The 26054-nt window shown below is 32.9% G+C and overlaps 2 protein-coding genes across 3 annotated transcripts; both read left to right on the forward strand.

Annotated features, from left to right (window-relative positions):
• The first annotated feature begins 839 nt into the window (after positions 1-839).
• Positions 840-5031, forward strand: LOC142618750 (heme A synthase COX15). Of its 2 annotated transcripts, none has more exons than XM_075791765.1 (8): positions 840-974; positions 1187-1418; positions 1532-1839; positions 2341-2566; positions 2651-2896; positions 3007-3117; positions 4284-4415; positions 4624-5031. In XM_075791765.1, exons 2-8 carry the CDS (start codon positions 1236-1238, stop codon positions 4792-4794), a joined length of 1377 nt encoding a protein of 458 aa, XP_075647880.1. In that variant the 5' UTR covers positions 840-974; positions 1187-1235; the 3' UTR covers positions 4795-5031. The 2 variants fall into 2 exon arrangements, with proteins under 2 accessions (XP_075647880.1, XP_075647881.1); XM_075791766.1 differs by having other exon boundaries at positions 1535-1839.
• Positions 5032-12690: 7659 nt separating this feature from the next.
• LOC142621159 (serine carboxypeptidase-like 20) lies at positions 12691-20418 on the forward strand. Its single transcript, XM_075794473.1, has 14 exons — positions 12691-13036; positions 13192-13337; positions 14484-14560; positions 14713-14835; positions 14940-15042; positions 15117-15154; positions 15232-15333; positions 15986-16066; positions 16168-16410; positions 17855-17920; positions 17995-18116; positions 19586-19699; positions 19968-20013; positions 20164-20418. The coding sequence occupies exons 1-14, from the start codon at positions 12858-12860 to the stop codon at positions 20245-20247; spliced, it is 1524 nt and encodes a 507-aa protein (XP_075650588.1). The 5' UTR covers positions 12691-12857; the 3' UTR covers positions 20248-20418.
• The last annotated feature ends 5636 nt before the right edge of the window (positions 20419-26054 follow it).

Genomic DNA, 26054 nt, shown 5'->3' on the forward strand with positions numbered 1-26054 from the left:
ATCACTTAAAAAAATTAATATCAATCAAACACTCCTAAAATAATAAAATGATATATTTGTAGATATAGAAATATAAAAAAAAAATTAAAAGAAATACTTAGAAAAGTTGGTTGCTTTTTGGAGTGAACAAATTTCAGAAATTAAATTATATATTATAGAACATTACAAAATCTATATTATTAATAACATGATTCCTAGTTTGGTTTTCAACATTTTGTGTATTAAATTACTCTCACACAAATTCTTAAACCCTTTAAAATACCCTTATCTTTTAGCTAAATAATTTTAATTTAAAAAACACAAATCGGTTAAAAGAGTAATTTATTGTTCTTAAGTTTTAGACTTTTTCCTTTATATTCTCCATTCAGCCTAAAACTTAGGACAATATCTCTATCTAATTTTTAAACATTATTCCACAATGTCTTACCTTCTTTCTTTTAAAAAAATATAGGCAATTATTTATATATTATTTATGTAATCACTTTTAACAATTATAACACTAAACCAAAAAAACAAATAAATTTAAAAAATAGCATTATTGCATGTGCAAAATGGATGTAACGAGTCTAGTAATTATATATATATATATATATATATATATTTTCTAATGCACGCCAATTATTAAGTCGAAGTGAAATATTTTTCTTTCATTTATAATGTAGAGGAAGGCAACCCACTTGGTTCACCCAAAAAAAAAAAAAAAAGGAAGGCAACCCGCTTCTCCTTACCTTAACCCACCAGCCCAACCAATAGGGCCAAAAGGCCCAATAACTCACTTCTAAACCATTTGGACCCAAATTTCTAAAAACTTTCTCTCTCTCTCTCTCTCTCTCTCTCCTTGCTGCTCACTGCTCAGCCACCATCTCAGACTCTCTCCTCTTACTTCTCGGTCACCAACTATACTCTCTCTCTCTCTCTCTCTCTCTCTCTCTCAACCCATTTTAAAATTCACGTGACCATCGAGCTTTAGTGAGGTAAGTAGAAATTTCATTTCAGTTCATTCATTGGGCTTCATTTTTATCTTTTGTTGATCAATAAAACTCAGTATTACTCATCAGAAAAGAAAAAATAAAATAAAATTCAGTTTACACATCAGGGTCTAAAAATGGTTCATGGGTTGATAGTATATTTTGGTTTGTGCTCTAAATATATCTTTCTTTCTTTTTTTCTTTTTTGTGGGTAGCAGAAAAACCTTGTTAAACCCTCAAGAGTCACGAACATACATATTTCCAAACATGTTTAGTAGGTTGGCATTTCTGAAGAGGATCAAAGCTCCAAATGGGGGGACATACAATCTTAGGAAAACAACAACAACCACAACAACGTTGTCTGCTGTCTTGCACGAGCAACCCATTGGATTCAGATTCTTTGCTTCCCAAGTTGCAAGGAGGACATCATGCTTCAAACCTTGGCCAAAGGTCCTTAACTTTTGTTGTTGTTGCTGTGTTTCTTTTGGGAAAATTAGTTTTTGATTGGATCTATCAAATCCCATATCCAAAACTAATAAACATGTTTGCAAATATAATTTTAGCAGGGTGATTATGTGGGGTCCTTTAGAAAAATGTCGACCACCGCGGGGATTGGCATGGCAAAGAATGAGGAGGGGTTAAAGCTGGTGCTAGTAAATGGAGGTTCCCGTGCCCGCAAAATGGTGGGGATTTGGCTTTTTGGGTCTGCTGCGTGGGTGTTCAGTATGGTGCTACTTGGTGGTGTTACCAGACTCACACGCTCTGGCCTTTCCATGACTGATTGGAAATTTACCGGTTCCCTCCCTCCCCTATCCGAGGAGGAATGGTTGCGCGAGTTTGACAAATATAAGCAATCCCCTGAGTATAAGCGGTAACTACAAGCACAACCAACATTATCTATATATATGTCTTTGTAAGCATTATACTGTTTTAGCTCCACTTAGAATTTATGTATTTATATGCTCAACCCAATTGTAGCACAATTGGCTGAGACCATCTTATATGAAATGTTGGTTAATAGTTCAAAATCTCCCCTTCCCCCCTCCCCTTGGCCCAAAAATTTTATATATAGAATTTGTAGTCAAAGACTTCCAAGACTCTTTTGAATGCTTGGTTATAGATTTGCAGTACATTGTTAACTACTATTTTATGGGGAAAAAGAAATAAGAAGATACTGTGATCTAAAGGATGATTATTTATTGTTGATTAAGGTTCTAATAATCATATCACTCTGTAGTTCTATCTTTATCTTGGATAATTTCTGTGTATATAGTAATGTTACAATCTTTTGGGCCCTTTTTCTTTTTTTAAGAATTTGGTTGGTAAGTCTTTTGGATTTAGTGATATTTACTTGGTTTTGGACCTCGTGCAGTATAAACAAAGGGATGAGTATTGAAGACTTCAAATTTATATATTGGATGGAATACGCACATCGTATGTGGGGAAGGGCACTAGGTGCGATGTTTGCTTTGCCTTTTTCATATTTCCTTCGTAAGGGATACATTACCTTAGGACTTGGACTTAGACTCTCTGCTCTTTTTGCCCTTGGTGCTGGGCAGGGTTTAATTGGCTGGTGGATGGTTAAAAGTGGTTTGGAGGTTAGAATATCATAATTTTTCTGTCAGCTTGCTTACAAAATTCTTAAAATCGTAAAAGTTCCTAAAGATATCCTTTCTCAATAGGAGCCAGCATCTGAATATGCTCAGCCAAGAGTAAGCCCTTACCGTCTTGCAGCTCATCTTACCTCAGCATTTGCAATTTACTGTGGCCTTTTCTGGACTGCTCTTTCTGTTGTTATGCCTGAGCCACCTGCTGAATCAGTAGCTTGGGTTCGTGGAGCGGCCAAAGTAAAGAGACTTGCCCTTCCTGTTGGCATACTTGTTGCCATTACTGCTGTCTCTGGAGCATTTGTTGCTGGAAATGATGCTGTACGTAACTGTGTTTTATTCTTGTCTTGCTTCTCTTCTTACATGATGAACTACTAGAGGATTTGCTTTGTTTGCAAATTATGATCAAGCTTTTGTACAAAATTTGTCAGGGTCATGCATATAATACTTTTCCAAAGATGGGTGATACATGGATACCAGAAGATGTCCTTGACATGAAGCCACTAATTCGAAATTTCTTTGAGAATACCTCAACTGTGCAGGTATTATTTCTCAGCTGAGACTATATTTTAACTTCTTTCAATTTTGTTGTTTTCTGGATGGTTGCTTCAACTGCTATGTGCTAATGCCATGTTGCCTTTTCAAATTGGGAAAGATTGAAATAAAGAAAAATTAAGAATTGAGAAGAAAATGTTATGTGAGGTTTTTATTTGTAGAGCAAATGTTGCTGAATGAGAATATTATTAAATCCTTTGCTCCTCTTCTTTAGTTTTTTTCCTGAATATCATCCTTTGAGGAGACATTTTAGGTTTGAGGAAATTTCACGAGAGAGAATAAATTCTTGGAGAAAATACATTGATCCAAAGTTATGAATATCATTTTGTATCAGCCAGGTGGACAAAATTTTCTGTACTGGCTACCAATTCTGTCTTTCTCAAAATGCTGGCCAGCCCAGTAGTACAATCAACTTGGCTATCTGTGTTTGTTGACAAAGTAATCCAATATCTGTATAGGGTTCAATCACATTATAGCATTCCTTTACCAGCACATATGTGAATACTGGCCAACATTATAGTACAATCAAGTTGGCCATCTGTGTTTGTTGACAACATGATTCAATATCTGTATTTTGAGTGTAGGGTTCAATCACAGTATAGCAGTCCTTAACCTGCATATATGTGAATCATTTTATGTGTTGATATTAAAATCGAATTTGAAATTAAAAATGATAATCCTTTTGTGAGTGAATTAGAACATTTTTTAGTTATCAAAATGCTGGTTTTGTGTTTATGAAAATACATGTATTATATATACGGTACTCTGAAATTCACGGAAACCAAAATATTTTGTTCTAGCACTAACAAACCAAAATGGCCACAAGGCAGTATTTATAACTTTGCATTGATATCTGAAGTGATTTTCTTATGGACTGTATTGAAGCCACAAAATTATGGCCTTGTATATGGAGTTGATAAGCTTAATAATAGTGCTGTTGTTTGCGGAGTTAATGATTAAACACAAGTATAAAAAATTATGTGTTTTGAAATTGTAGCATTTCTGAATCTTATATTGAATAAACTCCTTCAAGCCTTAATGAAATGTCTTGGTGTTATAATTCAAAGCTGCACACTTGAAATTATATTTTCATTCATTAATATCTAATAATTCAAAGGAAAATTTTTAATATGGTGTACTTTTTTATTGACAGCTTGACCACCGAATCCTTGCAACTGCAACCCTAATTTCAATTGGTACTTTATGGTGGTCAACAAGGAAGTTGGATATACACCCTGCAGTTAAATCTTTGATTGGAAGCACCATGGGCATGGCTGCTCTCCAGGTAATTGTTTGCCTATTTTCCTTTCTTACTTTTTTGCTCTCTTTTATCTAGTCAAGGTTTACTTTTTTCTATCAAAAAAGGATAAAAGAGTCCTAGTTTTCTAAATCCATTATTTCATGAGTAGGACCATGTGGGGGATTAATGTTATAATAGTAACAGGCTCTTTCAGAATCAGAGTATTAAACATGTTGCTCTGTAATAATTACAGGTTACATTAGGGATTTCAACACTTCTGTCGTATGTACCTGTTTCACTTGGCACTGCACATCAGGCTGGGGCCTTAACTCTTTTGACACTCATGATCCTACTCAATCACACTGTGCGGAGACCATCGATGTCCCTTCTCAAATCTCTGCCTCAAGTCGCAAAGACAACCTAGATATTTTTTGGGTACATTTTTTTTCCAATAAGGATTGATGATTATATCAATTGGAAGTAACAATTCTTTTTTCTTTTTTTCCTCTTGTTGTATATCAATTTGAGTTTCTAGTTCAGGAGTTCATTTTGTCTTTAGTGGTAATGCATCTAGCCATTGCTATTTTGCAGCCTTATTAAGTAACAACAACACAATTTGTAATCCAAAGTTCAACAGTCATATATATTCCATTTTTCTGTAGCATCATGTTTAGGTAACTTCATGAGGATCTTCAGGTTTAGAACTCATCTATAATATAGGTTACTTTAAACAATGCTTGCAGTTAATATCACTAGTGGAATTGAAAAGAGGGAGGTTTTGTTTACTTACAATGGGAAGGGATGCGACTCCCCATCAACTGAGAAAGGGAGGGTTGTTTAGATTCTATATATTGCATCGGCTCGGCAAAGGATGAGTTTACCATTATCCGAACCTGGCACGATTTGGCAAAGGCATCTTCATTATTGTGCACCAGCATGGAAGGGCTTTCCCTGGCATAGGCGCATCTTCATTAATGAGCACAAGCATGGAATGACTTTCCTCCTACAGTATGGCCTCTCCACCATACCAAGCACTGGCATTATGGGTGGGCTATATCCTGTGTCAGAAGTCTCTCCACCATCACCATACCAAGCCTGGGAGGCTGTCATTGTTGAGGTGGTATCTTAGGATACGGCTTCATGAGACCAACCCCCCAGTGGTCTTGTGAGACCATCTCACAAGATAATTTCAGTTGCTATAAACCCCATAAAAGCATCTCCAGTAGTCTCTCTGTTTGGAAAATAAACAGTTACTTTTAACTTTTACTTGCTCACTTTTACAAGTACATTTTTCAACCGACTCTTTATCTTTACTCTATTTGATTTAAATATTATTTCTTCCTTTATTATTTATTCATTATTTTATTCTCCTTTATTATTTTTTTAATCTTTTTTTTTTTTATTTGATATTAAACATAAACAAACCACTATGCACTATTACAGTATTACTTTCTCCACCATTCATTTTTCACATTCTCGTCAGAGAGAGAAAATATCTATCTTTGGCTTTTCTTCTCCCGTCGTCGTCAACCATCTTCTTCTTCAACCACGAGTGTGTAATCTTGTTTTGATGGTAAAAACTTTTCTATTTGCGAAAATCATTTTAGAGCATCAAGGACTATTTGCCCAAAGTATTTCAAATCCATCGGTAATTTTGGAGCTCTGGTTTCGTTGAGTTTTCCGAGTTCTAACGGCAGATCAAGAATGTATTCAAAGATATGGGTGCGTGCATTTGGTTCGAGGACTCTATGCATGCGACCAGATTGGGTTAGATCGGCTTCTCTCTCTCTCTCTCTCTCTCTCTCTCTCTCTCTCTCTCTCTCTCTCTCTATATATATATATATATATATATTGTTCTAATTTTTGTTTGGGGTTGAAGGATTTGATGGAACGTTTTTGTGAGAGAAAGTTGTGTTGATTTTGTGAGAGAGAGTTGCTTCCCCTTTGTTTTCTGATGAGAAGAGAGATTGAAGATGAAAGAGACAGGGAGGAAAGAGGAAAAATAATAATCTTTTATTCAACCGGTGATTATTTTAATTGAGGAAAATTTTTGGAGTTGCTACAGTGCTCTCATGTTAAGAGAGCTACTGTAGCAAATCTTAATAAAATTAAAATAAAAAATGGAGATGAAAAGGCTGTAGGAGGGGGTTTTTTTTTTGTGTTTGCTCTCCAAATTAGGCTTTAGAGAGCTTATTGGAGACCCTCTAACCAGTAGGGTCTACAACAATATAGCATTAAAAATCAACAACTAGCCAAAAATCCTAGAAATTTTTTTTTTAATTAATTTTTCTTGGAAACTAATATCCTTTCACTAAAAGAACAATAAATCAATTACTAAAACACAACCTTTATGGCACTAGACAAAATTTAGAGGGTAGATATGTAGAATTTACTCATCCCCATCTAAGATAAAATGAAGGAAACAAGGTATTAACTGCACAATGAATTCAAAAGGCCCGAGACAATTGGCAAAAATTTGTCTTACTTAAACCATTTGTGAAAATACTGTATTTTGAAATTAAATTATAAAAAATATGCCACTATTTAAATACATGAGTTAAGCTCACACTTTCAAAAGCTAATATCATGAGTTCAACTCATGTTTCCAACGTGTATAATGTGTGTGTAAGGCAAATATATTAGAGCAGCTGCACTAGCATTAAGAGTTCTAAAAAAATGCTATTTTGACAATTTAAAAAATTATTTTATTTATTTTAACACATCACTTTATAATACACTCTACATCACATCTTTTTTTTTTATTACCATTTTTTTAATTCTTTTTATTATTATTATTATTTCTTTTTGGTTTTCCAAGACCCAACAGTCATTAAAGACTACGAGAGAGAGAGAGAGAGAGAGAGAGAGAGAGAGAGAGAGAGAGAGAGAGAGAGAGAGAGAGAGAGAGAGAGAGAGAGAGAGAGAGAGAGAGAGTATGAATAAAATATACCCAAAATATTAATAGCACATTTGTCCATACAATTCTATTATTAGAACGCTACTATAGCAAATGTGAAATTTATTTGGCATTTGACACATCTCATGAAGATGAATTTTTGCTTTTGGTGCACACCTAATACTAGTGCTCTTATTGTTAGCAAATTTAGTTGTAAAATAACACTATACCACTATTTTGGGCGGAAATTTTTTTTTATTAGGTTGGAAAAAAATATCATGCAATTGTAGAATATTAAATGAAAATTTTATAAGATTACTATAAAACTAGATATGCTTTATTGTACTAATTTTGACTTGTTTATCTTCTCAAAAATAAAAAGATTGAGTTGTTAGAAGTAACATATTTGTAAAATGAGTGTAACTAAAATGAACATGTTAAGATAGATGAATGAAAATACACTGAAATACAGGATTTGAAAACAAGTTATTTACCCCTCAAAAAAAAAAATCAAGTTATTTGTTTAAAGATAACGGTGATGATCCACATTAATAAAAGATGGGAGAGAGTCATTTGAGATGGTTTATTCATTTTTAGAGGAGAGTAATTAATACACCAATAAAAAAGATTGAGTTAATTTAACTTGAGAAACAAAAAATGGTAGATGAAGATGGCAATACTATTAATAGAAATTTTAAAAAAATCGCGTTAATTAAAGAAGTAACAAATAGCATTGTTCCTCAAAAAAAGTAACGAATAGCATTTTTTTTATTTTATGGAATATTAGGTTGAGAAAAAATATATATAAATGGTTGATTTTATGAGCATCCCTTAGAGACTCCCAAAATTTTTATCGGATGGCTTTCTTGTCTTAATCGGAATTATTGTTACTAAAAAAAACAAAACACCTTTGTCCCTTGCCTCTTTTAATATATCCAACTATCCAATGATTGGGTTAGCAATGTTGTTCAAAATTGTCACTTTTGTCTCTTGCTTCTAATACTAAATGCATATCTAGACTATATCTTGGATTGATCTTCCCCAAATACAAATAGTCATAAACATTCACAACCATTTTCTTGAGCTCATTCATGTGAAAATATAGTCATATTGATTCTCCAAAAAAAAAAAAATTAGGCAAATTGAAATTGCTTGTGACATTCCATAACTCCTGTTTACCCATAATTCTTGTGGATGTCAAATAATGTGTTTAAGTGTAATTGATGATATTTATGCAGTACCTACTAGCTAGTCTCAACTTTCAAATATATATAGAACAAAAAAACACTTTGTATGTAAATATTTTGTACACATACCGGACCTCTTTGTAGCTCTGTGGCTTAAATACTATTTGTGAATTTGTGAGAGAATATGTTGTATACATTACGTAGATTTTAACCCTTTTTTATAAATCCATTTTGTCAGATAAAAACACAACTCAAACACTTATGAGGAGTAAACTCAAATCTTTCAACCTTGGCCACCACCACGGCCAAAAACAAATCATTAAACGCATGGTCGAAGTAATTAAGATGTTTCTGTCAAAAAAGAAGAAACATAGAAAAGAGAGCTAAATTATTGATACTTTGATCTGCCTGTTTGCCAATATCATATGACGCTTGTAATCTACAACATTGTTGGAAAATTCCTACACTATGGTCTCACGAATCTTCAAATGCGTCCAACTCTTTTTGGAGTAGAGTGATTTTTAAAATTAAAAAAAAAGAAAAAAAAAGAATAAAGAGTAAAATTTAATTACAATTTTTTATACAAGAACAATTAATATAGCTATGTGGCCCATAGGTCAATGCACTTACATAATTCAATTGAATTAAATAATATAAAGTATAAGTGTATAACATCTAATGAACTGTATTTAAATTTTGTCAAATATCAAAAAATTTATTGGTATTTCGTAAAAGGGATGAAAAAGTGAATTGATTTTTAATTTGTTCTATTTGGTTGAGAAGAAAAGTAAGAAAAGAATAATCAATTTTATTATTATAGCCTAGAGACAAAATATTTCAATTGTACGTGTACCCCCACATGCATATGAATTATATTGGATATACGCAAACACAATATAGAAGCTACCACCTCCTTCTTATAATCCTTCCCATAATTCTTTCTACTAGTGGTAATGAGAACTTGATTCTCAAGTCTTTATTACTTACCAGGACTAAGGCAAGTGATATTGCATACATACTATATACCACCTTCCATTTCATTTTTGTTTTCTTAATCTAAAATGGGGTATTTTTAATATTTATATATAAGAGAGTTTATACAAAATTAACACCCTCGGAGTACCCCAAATACATTTTGTCCCGTACATATAATATATGTAAACAAAAGATGGGCAACTATCATATTCCTCTACTCTTGCTTGCTTGCTCTCGTCCCCTTTTTGTAAGTTCATTTGCATAGTTATTACTTATTAGCTTCACAGAGAATGTGACATGGATGGGCATTGACATGGATGGGAATTGTAGTCCTTCAACCACACAATTCATGAATCAAAACAGCTATACCCATCCAATAGGTCCTTATTTACTTATACACAACATGTATAATTAAGAATTCATGTTTGTATACACGCATAAGCTACCACCCTATTTTGTCCTCCCAATGGCAATAATCCATTCCAACAGTGACACCTTATTTACTTGCTTATTTCCTACGTATGTGTATGAGCCAATAGTGCATTCATCGTTTTTTCCGTTCTTAGTTTCATCTTTATTCTTCTTCTTCAGTTCTTCCTACCCTCTCTCTTTATATATATATTGTCGAAGCAATAAAAAACTAATGGGGTGTTTGGTAGAATAGTTTGAGATGAAATTTTTATAGTTTTTTGAAATACGTGTGTGTGAAAAAGTATGTAATGTTGTTTAGAATGTAAAAATGTGAATTTGAGATAGGAAAACAAACGGACCCTAATTCTCTTTCTCCTGTGTCTATTATTAGACTTTAGAGTATTAGTATACAATAGAAAAACAAAAGGAAAAAAAGTCACTATAATAATATCTTGACCTCATCCACAACCCCACTTTGTTACTTTAAATATAGGTGGTAGTTTTAAAAATAAGCCTGATAAAAGAGGAGGTGGAGATGTATTAAGGAATAGTCAAAGAAAATGGATAAAAGGTTTCTCAATTCACATAGTCATTGCCATGAATAATATAGCAAAAATATGGGTTGTTAGTTATGGTTTAAAAATAGCTCAGGATTTAGGATATAAACATATAAATCTAGAAACTAACTCTCAATTTGTCCTCAATTGGCTAACGACATATAGTGTTCTGACATTGGAACTTTCTATTTTGATTTTGGATTGCAGGATTCTACTCGGCCAATAATGGATCATTCTTTCACGACACATTTTTCGTGAAGAAAATGGCGTGACACATGAACTAGCAAAGAGGAGAAATGAGCACCAATGCAATTTCAGAGAATATAATGAATGTCCAAATCTTGTTTATGAAAAATATGTATGTGATATTTTGTAGCTAAGCATTCTTCGCTAGTTCCCAATGGACAATACTTGTAATAATGCTCCTTAGTTAATAAATAAATCCACTTTTCTTATTAAAAAAAAATTCAATGAAATAAGTTTAAAAAGTATGAGAACACTAAAAAGAAAAAATCTCTTCTTTTTTTTTTTAAAAAAAAAACCCCCAAATAACCTTACAATTATTTAGCCCACAAATGTCTTTAAGGGTAACAATGCAATTACAACCCCATCCAAAAGGACCGTAAACAAAACCAAGCCCAACTATGTTTATTTATTTATTTATATAACGAAGGTTGTTATTTATTTAATTATTATATATAAAGTATGATGTTGATAAAGTGACACCAGTCATATATATTAAGACATCAATTAGTAAATTGTTTATAATAAAATTTAGAATAATCGTAACAATGGAAAGGTAGGTTAAATTAAAGAGAGCTTTTAAATGGATAGATAATAATATGATAGTGTGGGGGGTCAAAAACACCCATAAAGAGAACAATGATGGGGTAATTGATCTGCACAATTAATTTCTAGAAACAAGAAAAAAAATCCACAATGGGAAGACCAAGCAACAAGACTAAGATAGAAAAATGATGAATCGAGCTTTTATATATGAAGGAACAAAGTTCCCGAGGTGTATAGGAATAATTCAAGGACAAAGATTAAGAAGAAAAAATCTCATTACTCGTTCTTTCTCTCTCTTGTTCTTGCTTCCCCCCTTTCTCTCTCTATTTTTCTAAACCCCCTTTCTATTGCCCCTCCCCCTTCTTTTATAGCCACCTTCCATCTTCTCCTCACATTCTAGCTATCCTACCCCTAGCTAGATTTTAGAGATACTTGTCTTATCCATTCTCTGTACTGTCAATTTTTGATCACGAGGGAGGACTTTTAGGGGTGCTTCCATTGTGCCTCCACTATTCAGGCCCGTCATTCAACATTTAATGTGGCTAACATTAAGTGAAGGACTTCATTATTGCAAAGGTGATTGCTTCATTGGGTTTTGTGTTTTCCATACCATGACCCTCAGGGCGAATTTAGAAGGTGATAGATTGAATGAAGCTGAGGACAAAAGGTGCTTTCCCAGGGTTCCCTGCTACCTCGAGGTGGAGGTCCTGCCCATTGCCTCAATCATGAGCCTTTGGAAAGGCAGTCACCTCGGATCTCCACGGTTATAAGTATGGTATGGTAGACTTCTTGTTAGGAGAACTTCTCTCTCCATAATGGCAATTTGGGTTGGGCTCGCCCTTTGAGGGTACCCCCTCCTTCTGGCTCGAGCCTTTGGGCCTTGTCCAATTTAATTCCCCCCCCCCCCCCCCCAGATAGCATTTTCTTTTGAAAAATACAAAAAAAAAAAATACTACAATTATTTTACTATATCTTTACAAGTGAATGTCACCATAAATATAATAAGCAAATTTCAAAAAATAATAAATAAAAATTACTTTTTTTTTGTCAAAAACACATCAATTATACAATAAAGAATAAAAAAAAAATTAGAATCACACCTTTTTGTACCATAACTTTAATGTAGTAGAATGTGAGAGGTGGAGAGAAAGTTACGGATCCATATAAAAGCAACTGACAACTCACAATTTACTACATAAAATAATTGTAAAAAATAATATAAGAAAGGGTTTTATCCGATAATTGAATTACTCTAAAAGTAAAATTAGTATTCCTAAAGATACTCTTTTCTTTTTTTGTTTTATTTGCCATGCCAAATAGCCCTACAATAACATTATTGAATTACCTTCCCTGATTCCACCACTGTCCTTGAAAAAAGTGTCACACAGTGATTGGGCTTGAAACGGCATGTTACTTGTTAAACCTGCAAAAGACTTCCCACAAGGGCCACAACCGTGTTGTAGCCAATTACTAATATTGGCACTTTTCTGTTCATAAATCTCTTTATCAGTGGTCTCTCACCTTGCCTTGTAAGCAAACCCCATCTCAACAGGTTGCACGTTTACACTTTGCAGTTTGTCCTATGCACGCTTGTCAATAAATACCACTCAAACAAATCCCACATCCATTCAGTTTTTTAGAATCTAAGACAGTCCCATACAAACACAGTCACATGGCAAAAGCTACTAGTCTTATGTTTCAGTTTCAATACTACAACACTCTAGGACTTACATTACTATCATTATTCTATATCATCTTGACTCTTCAGCTCACAGAATCAGCACCAGATTCAGCTCTCATAACACAACTTCCTGGCTTCACTGCCACTTTTCCTTCTAAACACTATTCTGGGTATCTATTAAAACTTTATCTTATATGCTATTTTTTTTCGTTTCCCATATTCTGGGGATTCATTATATGTTGCTTATTTTCAGTCTGTGGTTTGGTTTTTGATATTAAAGCTTTGGATTCTTGGTGGGTTTGTTTTGTTTTGTTGAATTTTGAAGGTATGTGACAATTGATGAAAGTCATGGCAAGAATCTGTTTTACTATTTTGTGGTATCTGAAAGTAACCCATCAAAGGATCCGCTCGTTCTTTGGCTTAATGGAGGACCTGGTTGCTCCAGCTTTGACGGTTTCGTGTATGAGCATGGTATCGTTTCAATATTCATCATACAAATTTCAGTTTCTATTTTTGTGTTATTCTATGAAGAATCATACATCAAATGTCCATTTTAATTGTATTCAAAATGGATATGTATATCTAATAGAACAGGATCCCTTTGTATCACGGTTAAATCTTATTTCCATGATCTGACCATGTACCAAGTGTCATGTTTTTTTACATAAAGTGGCACTGGATACATCTTTGGTTTTGCAATAGTTAATCTAAACCATGAAACGGAGAAAAACCTAGTATGTTCCAAATAATTTTTATATGGAAAACCATTATTTCTGCGGTAATTTAAGAGGATTAGATTATATTCTATATGATTTTTAAAGATCAGAAGGGATAAGTTTATGTGCATGTAATTGGAACCATTTATGTAAAAGGGAAGGTAGTTGCCAATGAGCTCTGACTCAAATGACACTTTCTTTTCCCATAAGAATTGGTGGAAGCTAAGGTCATACTAGGCGTGTGTGTAACTTACCAATGAAGAGAAAAAAAATGGTAAGGGCCAATTTGTTCATGGCATCCCACAAAAGGGTCGCACAGAAAAGGTGGAACAAACAAAATTGATTGGCATCAGGATATATATGCTGGAACTGATCAATCCAACAGTTCTTGCGGAGTACATGCTGAACTGGTTTGGTAATGTTTTGGGTATTATCAATGATAAGACCTGGAAAAAGTGGCGTTTCATCTTAAATTAGTTATTCTTTAAGAATCATGTGAAACCCCATGACATTGAGATTGTTCATATGACATTTGAAAGGCGAGTTTGCTTATTACTACATGTTTGATTATAGTTTGTTGAATCACGCAAGATTAACTAAACTCCTATTTTTTTGGATGATCCTGTTTTGGTTCATTACTCTTATGGTTATTATTGAATTATACCAATTACTCCCTTAGAACATAGTAGAATCACAAATTCCATGACACTATCAAATTTACTCATATCTGGGCTCCCTACTATATCTGCTCTTGGGTAGCCATGAATCTGAAACAGAGAGTTCCCTTCTAAAGTTATTTTTATATGCCTTTTGAGTTCTATGTACTGCTTAATTCTTATAAAAATATTTATTTCCTTGAATTTCATTGATTTTAAAGTATCATTTCCACCAAAATTTGCAGGCCCATTTAATTTTGAAGCAGCAAAGACGAAGGGAGGCCTTCCCCAATTACAACTCAATCCCTATAGCTGGTCAAAGGTAGGATTTCTTGAACCAATCCTAAGCTAAAAAGAACAGCATTTTTTACCATAATGTCATGAAATAAATGTGTAATAATTTTGATTAATTGCATTTCCATGTCCCATTTGATTTTTAATCAAATCATTTATAGTTCTGAGTTTACATTTTAGGTTTCCAACATTATATATCTGGATTCTCCTGCTGGTGTCGGATTTTCATACTCAAATAATACAACAGATTATAGAACTGGTGACCTAAAGACTGCCTCTGATACACATACATTTCTCCTTAAGGTAATAAGGGAAATAATTTGAAAGCCTGACATACTAATTAAGTGTTTAGTTGTTTTTAAAATTTTCAGAATACTAATGTTTCTACATGTTACTTGTGCAAAAAGTGGTTTGAGTTGTACCCAGAGTTCCTCGCCAACCCATTTTTTATTGCTGGAGAATCATATGCTGGAATATATGTGCCAACTCTAGCTTATGAAGTAGTAAAAGGTATTTTGTTTCTGATATTTGAACTTGCATGTGTGAAATTTAAACTAAGGTGCCTTTTTTTAAAATCTTCACAGGAATTGATGCTGCTGTAACTCCCGTTCTGAACTTCAAGGTGTGTATCTTTAACTAGTCTTTTTGTTAATTTTCAAATTTATGGAAAGCTGTCTGATCTGAAGCCATAGCATGCAGGGTTATATGGTGGGAAATGGAGTTACAGATGAAGTGATTGATGGAAACGCTCTTGTCCCATTTGCACATGGGATGGGTCTGATCTCTGATGACCTATTTGAGGTTGGTGGAGCCTCTTAAATTTGATACAGATTGTGATCCAATTTCATCTATCTAACTTACCTTGAAATAAACTAGGATCAATATAAATTGCATTGACCAGGGTTTTAAATTCTGATGAAATATTGGCATATTTCTCTCCTTTTTTTTTCCACTTTTCAAGCTATATTTGAATTTTTTTTTTATGTTGGGATTTTAACCTATTTTGTCCTCAACATTATTGCTGTCTGCATAACTAATTTTCATTTTTTTAACTCTTAAAACAAGTTGAACTTCCTATATGCATGACGGTAATTTCATGTGGGACCTTCTTTATTTGTCATGAATCTCCATTGTTCAGTCTGTCATATTCTCTATTAATCTAATTGATAGAACTTATTATTTAATTGGGTGGAAGTTACTTCCAGCTCATTCAATCAGCTTCTAAGGGAGGCAATTAAATTCAATTTAGTTGGACCATTAAAATCAGTGTTGGCTAATGTACATTTCTGGGATACAAATTTAATAACAAAAGAAAAATATCTAAATTTATTTTTTTATTTTTGAATTTGCAAATTTCCTATCAGATTTAGGTACACTTAATTTGGATAGTAAGGCTAAGTTTATAGACCTGCTATAGTTCCCCTTTACTGATCAACAATGCTATATATTGCAGGAGGCAAACAAAGAGTGCAAAGGAAACTACTATGAGCCAGTTAATGAAACTTGTCTGAGCATACTTAACAAAGTTGACGAGGTGATATAACATTTTTCTTCCCTGACAGTTTTTGGAAGAACTCGAAATTTGAATTACATGAATGGGCCCATTCATTACTCCAACATTCTTATCAATCCCAGGACATAGGAGGTTTAAACATATACGACATTCTAGAACCATGTTTTCATAGCACCGATGCAAGGGACATTACAGCTGCTAACATTAGGTTACCATCTAGCTTCCGCCAACTAGGCGAGACTGAGAGGCCTCTAGCTGTGCGGAAAAGGATGTTTGGTCGTGCCTGGCCCTTCAGAGCTCCTGTGAGAGATGGAATTGTTCCAACTTGGCCACAGATCCTCAATGGCAACAATGTTCCATGCACGGTAAGTTGTGAAAATTGCTATATCTCTAATTTGTTTTTTCTCCAACTCAACTAGCACCTCCTCCCCTTATAAGTCTTAGGTGGAAGTTTAGGTTGTGGGTTTAAGTCCCATTGGGTGCTTGTGTAACTTACCAGTCAATATAATATATATATATATATATATATATATATATATATATATATATATAAAATTATTAGATGCTTCAATTAAGTGTGGCAAAGGAGGGTGAGCTTGGTTATGGAAAAACTTGTTTTGTTGAGGACCAACTTAGCAATCAAATGGTGTTTGAGAACTGGTTCTGGTACCAATTTGACGCAGGATCTTTAAGAAATCAAGCACTATTTTAGGTTTCAACTTCTTGAAGGATTCTAGGATGGGGTTAATGCTTAAGGACTTTGGGATTGTTAGATTATAAAATAAATTAAAAAGAATCTCAATGAATTCTGAAGGAATTTGATAGCTGTTTGTTGGTAGAACAGAGAATTGAAGGAGAAAAAGAAAGGATAAATTCTATGCAATCACACCCTCAAAGTATTAAGAAGGCTTCTGGATTTTTGTATAGGCTATTGCCAGTCCTTTTTTATGAAATGCTAAGATTCCTAATTAACAAAGGAAAGTACTAATTGAAAGAGCTTCTAAACCAAGTAGGAAACTACTATAAAAAAATAAAATAAAAACTTATGGGTCTCTAGTACATTTAATCCTGGCATACATAGCTATTACTTGATTACTCACACTATAATTGAACATAATTAAAATTGAAATAGCAACAACCTAATCTAGACTAACAACAAAATACATCTCTATTCCTTAGACTAGCCAAGTGATTTCCCAAGAGAATTCTCTATTCCTTGAAACATTCCAAACTAACTCTTGAGCATTAGAACCAACTTCTCCTCCCTTATATCTCTTCAAAGTGGGCTGCCAGTGATGCTCCCTAGGACCCCATCATAGGTTGGACTATTGTGAAAAGGTAACAGTATGCATTAAGCTAATAGTGCGAATGAGCTCCAGCCCAATTGACACTTCCTCCCCTTCTAATTTCTAGGGGGAGGGGGAGGTCATGGATTCAAGACCCATTGAGTACATGTGTAACTTACCAATCAATAAACTTTAAGCTAATAGTGTAAGATTAAAGTTGTGTTGACAGATATTTTTTTGTGGCTAAGATGAAAATGTTAAAATAGATGTTTGGAAAGACATTGAGAAGGTTAACATGAAGCGAACTGGTCTTCATTAATTTATAAATTAATTTACAAAAACTCTTTCTGGTCTTTTTTTGGTTTCTCATTATCAATTTGTTCTCCCAATTGATGACATGGTTTTTTTTTTTACTGACTTTTTGTTGATACAGTGATTGCTGGCTTAAATTTTTTCTGGACTCCTATAAACTTACTGGGGTTATCTACAAATAAGTTTCTCTCATTTGAAAATTTGTCTGCAGGATGATGAGGTTGCAACTTCATGGCTGAATGATGCATCAGTTAGAAAAGCTATTCACACTGAAGAGGTATGGTACTTCAAATATTATTATTTCATTCCAGTTTTTGAACTCTGTAGTATTAATGATCTGTGTTGTTTTAGGATAACGTACTGGGTAGCTGGGAGTTATGTTCAGACAAAATTGAATATTATCATGATGCTGGGAGCATGATCAAGTACCACAGGAACCTTACTTCCAGGGGGTATCGGGCACTTATATACAGGTGATTTCCAGCTTTTATATTTCTTGATGACTTAAATTCCTGCAACGAAACTTTCTGATGCTTTCCGTTATTTGCATTCAGTGTTTCCATTGATTGCAAAGAAAATGGAAGAACATAAATATAGTTTGGATCTATGCTTGTTTCAGTCTAACAATTATTTTAAGATTCTAAAATCTCTTTCTTTTCTTTGGTCTTGCGGTAACTAAACTAATAGAAACAATATTATTACCTTTCTCAGATGAAAGGGGAAAAATGCAATAGTTTATGGTGGAAATGTGACTAATTGAAATATTAATTCACTTAATGCTTATGATATCATGCCCTGTTTCTTTCGATTTGATTTACCAGCCTAAACTCTAAAGTTTTTATAAAGAATGTTGCAGTTACTTTTTTATTGACATAAGATTTCAAAACTCTTTTCAAGCGGAAACTTTTCAAGCTCATCTGACTCTTAAGAAACCATAGGGAAAGAGTGAATCTTGGAATTATAATTCTACTCTGCATTAGCACAGAGTATACAAAATATTTCCTAGTAAATAATTAAAGAAATTCAGGCTGGACCATGTCTATTTTGAGTGTTGGGCTGGACCAAAATATATAGTAAAGGCTTTATCCTAATTCATTTATCTGTATGCTATGTTTTTTGTTATGCTCCTAGAATCATTTTTGACATACAGCTATCAGCCTATCACATACAAATAAATGATTGCACATATACATATGCATCATGATCAGAATGGTGTTGTGTTCTGAAAAGGCTTGAAGCCAATATTTTAACTTAATTAGTGGATTGATATCAGTTGGTTGGTACCATGACGTTCCTTTTTTTTGGGGGGGTTGGACTACAAACATCTCATGTTTAGTCCAATAGATATATGCTTGCCATATGTTTCTTGACAGAATGCAAGGAAGCTCTCGCAAATTGTTTTGCTTATTTTAGAGGTGGTATCTTTTGACTGCACTAGTGGACTGCAAAAATCAAAGAGTCTAATTTAGAGAGGTTAATGGTGGATCCATGAGACATTTACTTTAATATGGAGTGCATTTTCTGTCCTTTGAACATACTCAGAGATTGCTTGTGTTTATTTGTCCATCTGTTTCCTAGTTGGGGTTGGCATTGGGATACCCTATGCAAGGTAGCTTTCCACAATATAGGAAATCCCCCATTACCATCCCTCAGGTATCTAGTAGACTAGTATATCAATCTAGAGGTTTTACAAGTAGACAGGATTGCTTTTAGACTGTCAAGTGATTAGAAGCACTTCTCACTGTTATTTTTCATGATGGATAATTTGCATGCTTTTCAATTATCCTTTTTAAATGGCGTTTTCTTCTCTCATAAGCATGGGATGGAGTGTGAGGGCCTGGGTAGAAAACCAATTGGGCGTATGTGTAACTTACTGATAATATTTGTGTGAGTGTGTGCTTGCTTTCTGATAACTAATGCATTCTTATTAACTTTTCGGCAGTGGTGACCATGATATGTGTGTTCCATTCACTGGAAGTGAAGCATGGACAAGATCAATGGGATATAAAATTGTGGATGAATGGAGGGCTTGGACTTCCAACGGACAAATTGCTGGGTACTTTCATTACCTTTTTCTGTTTTCTTTTTTCTTTTCCTGATCAAGATTTTCAGAATTTAACACAAAAGAGTTTTGTTTGATATTTATAAGAATGTCTTTTACTACATTTGCTATGAATGGATGATTTTCTTTCTGCTTCCACACATTTAAGCAAAGGTTTTCAATGACTTATTAATTAGTAATTACTAATTGCATTGCTGAAAAGACCCACTTGACTCTATTTCTTTTTTCTTTCTTTCTTTTTGTTTTTGGGCTGTTGGTGCAGGTTTACACAAGGGTATGAGAAGAACCTCACCTTTCTAACCATAAAGGTCTGTGTGCAAGATCTTCTGGTTCTATTATGATTTCTTTTTTCCTGGTTATGCACTATGAGTTACATTTGAATTGCTTTTAAATTTGAAGTATTCAATTATCTGTGGCTTTGTTGAATATCATATTTTGTATTGATTGTGTTCATGCAGGGAGCTGGACATACAGTCCCAGAATATAAACCAAGAGAGGCATTAGATTTGTATAGCCGGTTTTTATCTGGAGTACCAATATGAAGGAAATATCAAATATGTTAGTTATAACTGTAATTGAGTGCATGCAACACGAGAGACAGAGAGAGGTGTCTTTCTGATTCCTCTTCCCCTCTTGAGTGTATGTGGCAGACTATGGAAGAAACTTGATTATTAATATATAAAGGAGGAGATGATATATTTATAGTGCAAAAAGTTCAAAATTTTGAAAAAATACCTTGTATTCACCTTACATTTTAGGTATCTAATACTTGCTCCTTGCATTCTTAACATGGCGTTTTATGTGGCCATTTATACACTTCACACATCAACTTGACAATAAAAGGGGATGCTGGAATAGCAATAGAGGTATCAAAATCCTCTATTCCAATGGGTGAGGCATCCGTACAATGTATAGGAGTAATGGATGGGACACTAGGTTGACATATGGTCATTTTAGGACATGTGTCTAGCCCACATTGCTTCAGTGTTTTGTGCACTAGAGGAAAGCCAAACCCTATTTCAACATTTGCACGCACGTGCTCCAATCAATAAGTCTAATGACAACAATTTTCACAACTTTTTTTCACAATTGTTGAGGTGGTAGGTTGTGATTAGTGTAAAATAAAAATAATATTAGTGTAATTCATTGTAAAATTGATGTAGCACCAATCATAATTTATCATCTTAACAGATTATGAAGTTTTTGTATCTTAATATTGTTGGTGTTCCAATCCCTTCTTATGTAACAGTAGTGTTGCAAAAACCCTAGAGATCTTATGGCAATTGTTATATAGGGACCAATATGATTCTTTTTTGACGATTCACTTGAGCTGCAAATATCTCCTAATGCCTAAGCAATTGCTTATTCGTCAAATTGTAATACAAACTCAGATCAGATAGGACCAGTTCATACAATTGTGATTGATCCATCATTCCCAAAGAAACAAGATTAACCTGCATGGCTGCCTCAAATCAATAATACTAATTAATTTAACATGATATATGTGATAGAGTTTTTATATGTTCACTTTCCAAAGCATTTGGACACAGTAGAAACACACATTTATATTGTATTGTGTTCTTATTAAAACTAGAAACTATAGAATTTGACACTGTATTCACTGGGTTTTGTTATTGATTTTGTGAAATTGTTGTAGATACTAAAAACTCTAGTTTGATTAGGTGGCAAATCGTGTTCTTTATTCGTGAAAAGTCAATAATGGAAAACTTTTATGTTCTTACAATAAATGTTTTGGAGAGAAAAATGTTAGCCTCCTCGTTCTAGTGAGACCCCCCTATTTATACAAAGAAAAAAAGGTCCAATATTCCTAAGTGTGATTTCATTTGTTTCGATGTAAAATATTTTCAAATGTAAAATATTTTACATTGAAAAATATTTTACAAAAAATATTTTCCTTTTACAGTGTTTAGGTTTGTACTTGAAAATTCATTTGCAAGTGTAAAATGAAAAAAAAGAAAATCTTCAATTAGAAACAACCAAACTCAAAATTCTCATCATCCTAAGTTGAAATTATAAAATTTTAATAAGAAACACAGCCATGAATCAAACCACCCAAACTCATATTAGCTATAAATAAAATAAAAAAAAAAAACAAATTTGCAACCCCAAAAAAAAAAAAAATCAGATCTGCAAAAAGCCAAAAAACATAGTTTTGCATACCAGAAAAAAAAAAAAAAAAAAAAATTGCATGGCACAGGTGGAGATCTATAGAATTTTTGTATGACAAGGCCTAGTGGTAGAGATTTGTACAAAACATACCCAGATCTACAGGGCTTAAGAAAAAAAAAAAAACAATTCAGCAAACACAAATTGCAATTTTGATGCTTGACTTGCAGTGGAGAGAAGCCATCTCTGGCATTGAAGATTGTGTTGCTGGTGGGTGCTATCCCTGTCAGGCTTGGGAGAGAGTTAGGAGTGGCTGGTCTTTCAATGTAATCTCCACATGTGAGAGATTGTAAATTGTAAAATGTTTTATCAAAATTTCAAGCGTAAAATATTTTACTTCTTTATGCCTTAATTTTACAGTTTGACTGGAAAATATTTTACGGTTGACCAAATTTTACATCAAAACAAACATAATAAGATATGTAAAATATTTTCCTGAAAATATTTTACTTCGAAACAAATGGATTAATTACATGGAATTTTTGTGCAATTGTGCCTAGATTTCTTTTGAAAATTTAATTATAATTTTAAACTCTAATTTGTTGATTTTTATATGATTTTTGTGGTTTGATTTTGATTCAGTAAAGAGTCAAAAGAAACAAAGGTAGAGCTATTAAAGAAATCTGTACTTTCAGATTAACAATTACAAATGGCTAATGTTGCATTGTTATTTATGGTTGTGGTATGAATAAGCAGTATGTTGTTTGGGTGACTGATTGAGCCAAAGCAATTAAACATATTAAAAGGGATTGGCAACTTTTTCTTTCTCTTTTACCATTTGTAATATATATATGCCCTTTTCACATATGCTCAAGTGAAGTACCTATTATGATTTTCCTTAATTATGATAAACATATTAATTTTTTAAAGGAAGTTCTATATTTATTAAATGATATATATATATATATATATATATATATATATATATATATATATATATATATATATATATATATATATCGAGGGTTATGTAACTGAATTGACACCTCCTCATACACAAGTTGTCTAGGTTTAGGGGATAGAGGAAATGTTCAAATTGTGGGAGTCAAGGAAAAAATGTTCAAGTTGTGGGTTACCAACATATTGTAATTATTGTAATTGTTTTCCTTGAGCTAAAGCAGTTGTGATGGAAGTGTGGAGTGGATGTTTTTTTTTTTTTTTAGTCCTTGAGTATTTTGGATTGTTTTAAATGAGTAATGGCTCCTAAAATTTTTGGTTTATTGATTTTGCTATCTATAACTTTGATTCTTCTTTACCTAATAAATTTTGGAATTTTCTGTAAGTACATTTTTTCTTCAAGAAAATGAATTGAAATCTCCCTTCACGTTCATGCTCATGTTAATGTTCATATTTGTATCTTTTGCAATAAATACTCAATAAATTGTTTACTCATTTTGTGAATTATCAATTCTAGTTAAGAAAAAAAGTATAAACACAGTACTATTTGTAAGGCCACAATTCGCACCCGAACCCCACTGTGTGAAAGGAACAAGCCCAAAAAACCCAATACAATGAAATTTGTAGAGCATAGGCTTGAAACCTAAGTTTTATGGATATTGGATGACAAAGATGATGGGCTATACCCGCGATTCACATGCAACAAACTGTTTATGTCAAAGAAACTCTCCTCGGACGTAAATCGAGGATGATTTGTATTGTCTTTTCTCATTCTAAAAACCAAATATAATTGTAGGTGATGTGTACAATATATTTCTCTTTCTTTTCCGATCCTCCTCTTTAGAATGCCTTTCCTTTCCTTTCCTTTTATATCATTCTTCTTCTTCTCTCCATCTTCCACGTATAAGTTAGATCAATGATCCAGATACTTGTCACATCCACTGCCCTCTGGAAGCTTTTAAACAATAACTGTAAGGCCGATCACCACTGTTCAGATGTCATTTCCCCCCATTGATGCGGCCAGAGAGGTAGGTGCAGAATCTTTAATGCGGCGGTAGCAGCTTTCTCCAAGATATTTCTTGTTCACTCTTTCTGTCTTTATGTGTGACACATCCTCATTCACCAGACCTTCCAGAATTTCCCCATCAACATCAGGGTGTAAAGTATAACCTTCACTTCACATAGCCGAGTGGATCTCCCTCCTCAAACTATTTTCCCCCAACCCCCTTTGCAATAGTTTGCTTGTGGGCTTTTAAATTCGGTATAACTATTACCACTGAACCTTCCTTGAACAAACCAACACTCTCGGATCAAGCCCAAGGCCCAAGAACATACTTTGACCCTTCTGCCCCCACATTATTTAATTAAACTAACGTAACAAATTAAATCTCTAAGATTAAAAAAATGGAAATGAAAATGAAAATTTCACAAAAAATTCTTAAATAGAATTAAAATAATTTTTACTCAATATTGTTTATCAAGCAATCATGTACTAACTAACAACATTCCAATCATTACGTGCATAACGAGGTGATGAAATGGTTGTTCAGTTTATTTAAGAAATGTGATCTAGCTAATAGAAATTTAAAAAAAAAAAGAAAAAAGAATTCAATAACTTTCATGCGTAGTTATGAATTATACCTTTACGTATATCTTAGCATTTCATGAGTTTCAATTTATATAAATGTATTTCATAAAATTAACATAATTTATCATTAAACCCTTCACTGTATTTTTTAAAATCACTACATAAAAATGAAAGAAGCTTTTTTTTCTAAAAAAATGTTCTCTAATCATAATATTTACCATAAAAGATCATACCAAAAAAAATCGTGCAATGCACAGGCCAATAACCAGTCTATATATATATATATATATATATATATAAAATTAAAGTCAAAACTGAGAGAAAATCCAATTAGATATTATTAGTTAGATCACATTTCTTTTTTGAGAAAAATTAAGAAATGTGATCACATTTCTTTGCGCCTCTTGTCCAAATTAAGGTTTTTTTTATTTATTTTAAATTTAGCTTTTTGTCGCACATTTAACATAAAAGTTACCAAAAATTATCAAAATGTACCGCTTAATAATAATGATTATTTTGACATAATACCAAAATTTTAGAAACAAAATTGACACATTTAAGATGTTAAAAACCATTTTGATACATTGTACAAGTGTTAAAGACTAAAACGGTAATTAAACATATTTTTTACATATTTTTATTAAAGATTAAATTCTATAAGGATGTCATTTAAAACTCAAGTTTTACACCCTCCAATCTCAACATGCCACATCATCTTATCACGTATTAAAGAATAACAACAACCATACTCAATCAATTATAATACTCATCTGAAAATTCAAGCAAGTTGGGAGTTTATTAAGATATTATTAATTGCGATATGATGTACTGAGTTTTAAGTAAAAAGTTGATGTGACATCTCTTATTGGATGGTGTAAAACATAAATTTTACATCCCATTCTTACCAAATTCAAACTCTTTTTATTAATATCCTCAAAATACTTTTTTTTATTAGCTGAATTTGGAAACTAATATCCTATTTGGTTGTAAGAAAGATGAAAAGGTAATAAGGGAGAAAAAAGTAAGGGAAGGGAAAGGGAAAAAGAGAGAGTTGTACATAGAAGGATTGCATTATACAATTTCTTCGAAATAAAGGTCTTCTTTGAAAAAATAATGGGATCATCTGAAGAATTGTGCTAAGAAAATTTCTAGAACACAAAATTTTCTCAAAATTATGGATTGTGAGAAAAGTATGAAACTTCATCAAAAAAGACAAAAAAAAAGTATGAAACATTGGTGAATCGATCAAATTGTGCATTCTCACTTTTTAATAGAAAACTGAAAAGTGAAAATGCTTGGGACCATCATAGTACATATTAATATAGAAAAACTTAAAGAAAGAGGTTAAAAAAAGGCTAAATGTAAAGTTAGTGCTCCACTTGGCAAGACCTCATACACTCCCGTATGAGGTCTCTGCTTTTATATACATATTAATTGATGTTAAGATTGTAATAATTTCCAATCACATTGAGATTTTTGTTAATTTATTAAGGTCTACCACAAATAGAAAGGAAAGTTCTCATGCATAACAAGGATTTACAAATACTGTATATATGTATTTATAACTACTAACCGTGTATGAGGGTCAATTTTTTTTTGTTGAATAATGTATAAGGGTCGATTATCATCTCTTATTTGCCTCTTTGTATTTAACTTTAGGAGTATGGTGAGGTAATT

The sequence above is a fragment of the Castanea sativa genome, chromosome 12 (genome assembly GCF_040712315.1).
Source record: "Castanea sativa cultivar Marrone di Chiusa Pesio chromosome 12, ASM4071231v1".
Lineage (NCBI taxonomy): Eukaryota > Viridiplantae > Streptophyta > Magnoliopsida > Fagales > Fagaceae > Castanea > Castanea sativa.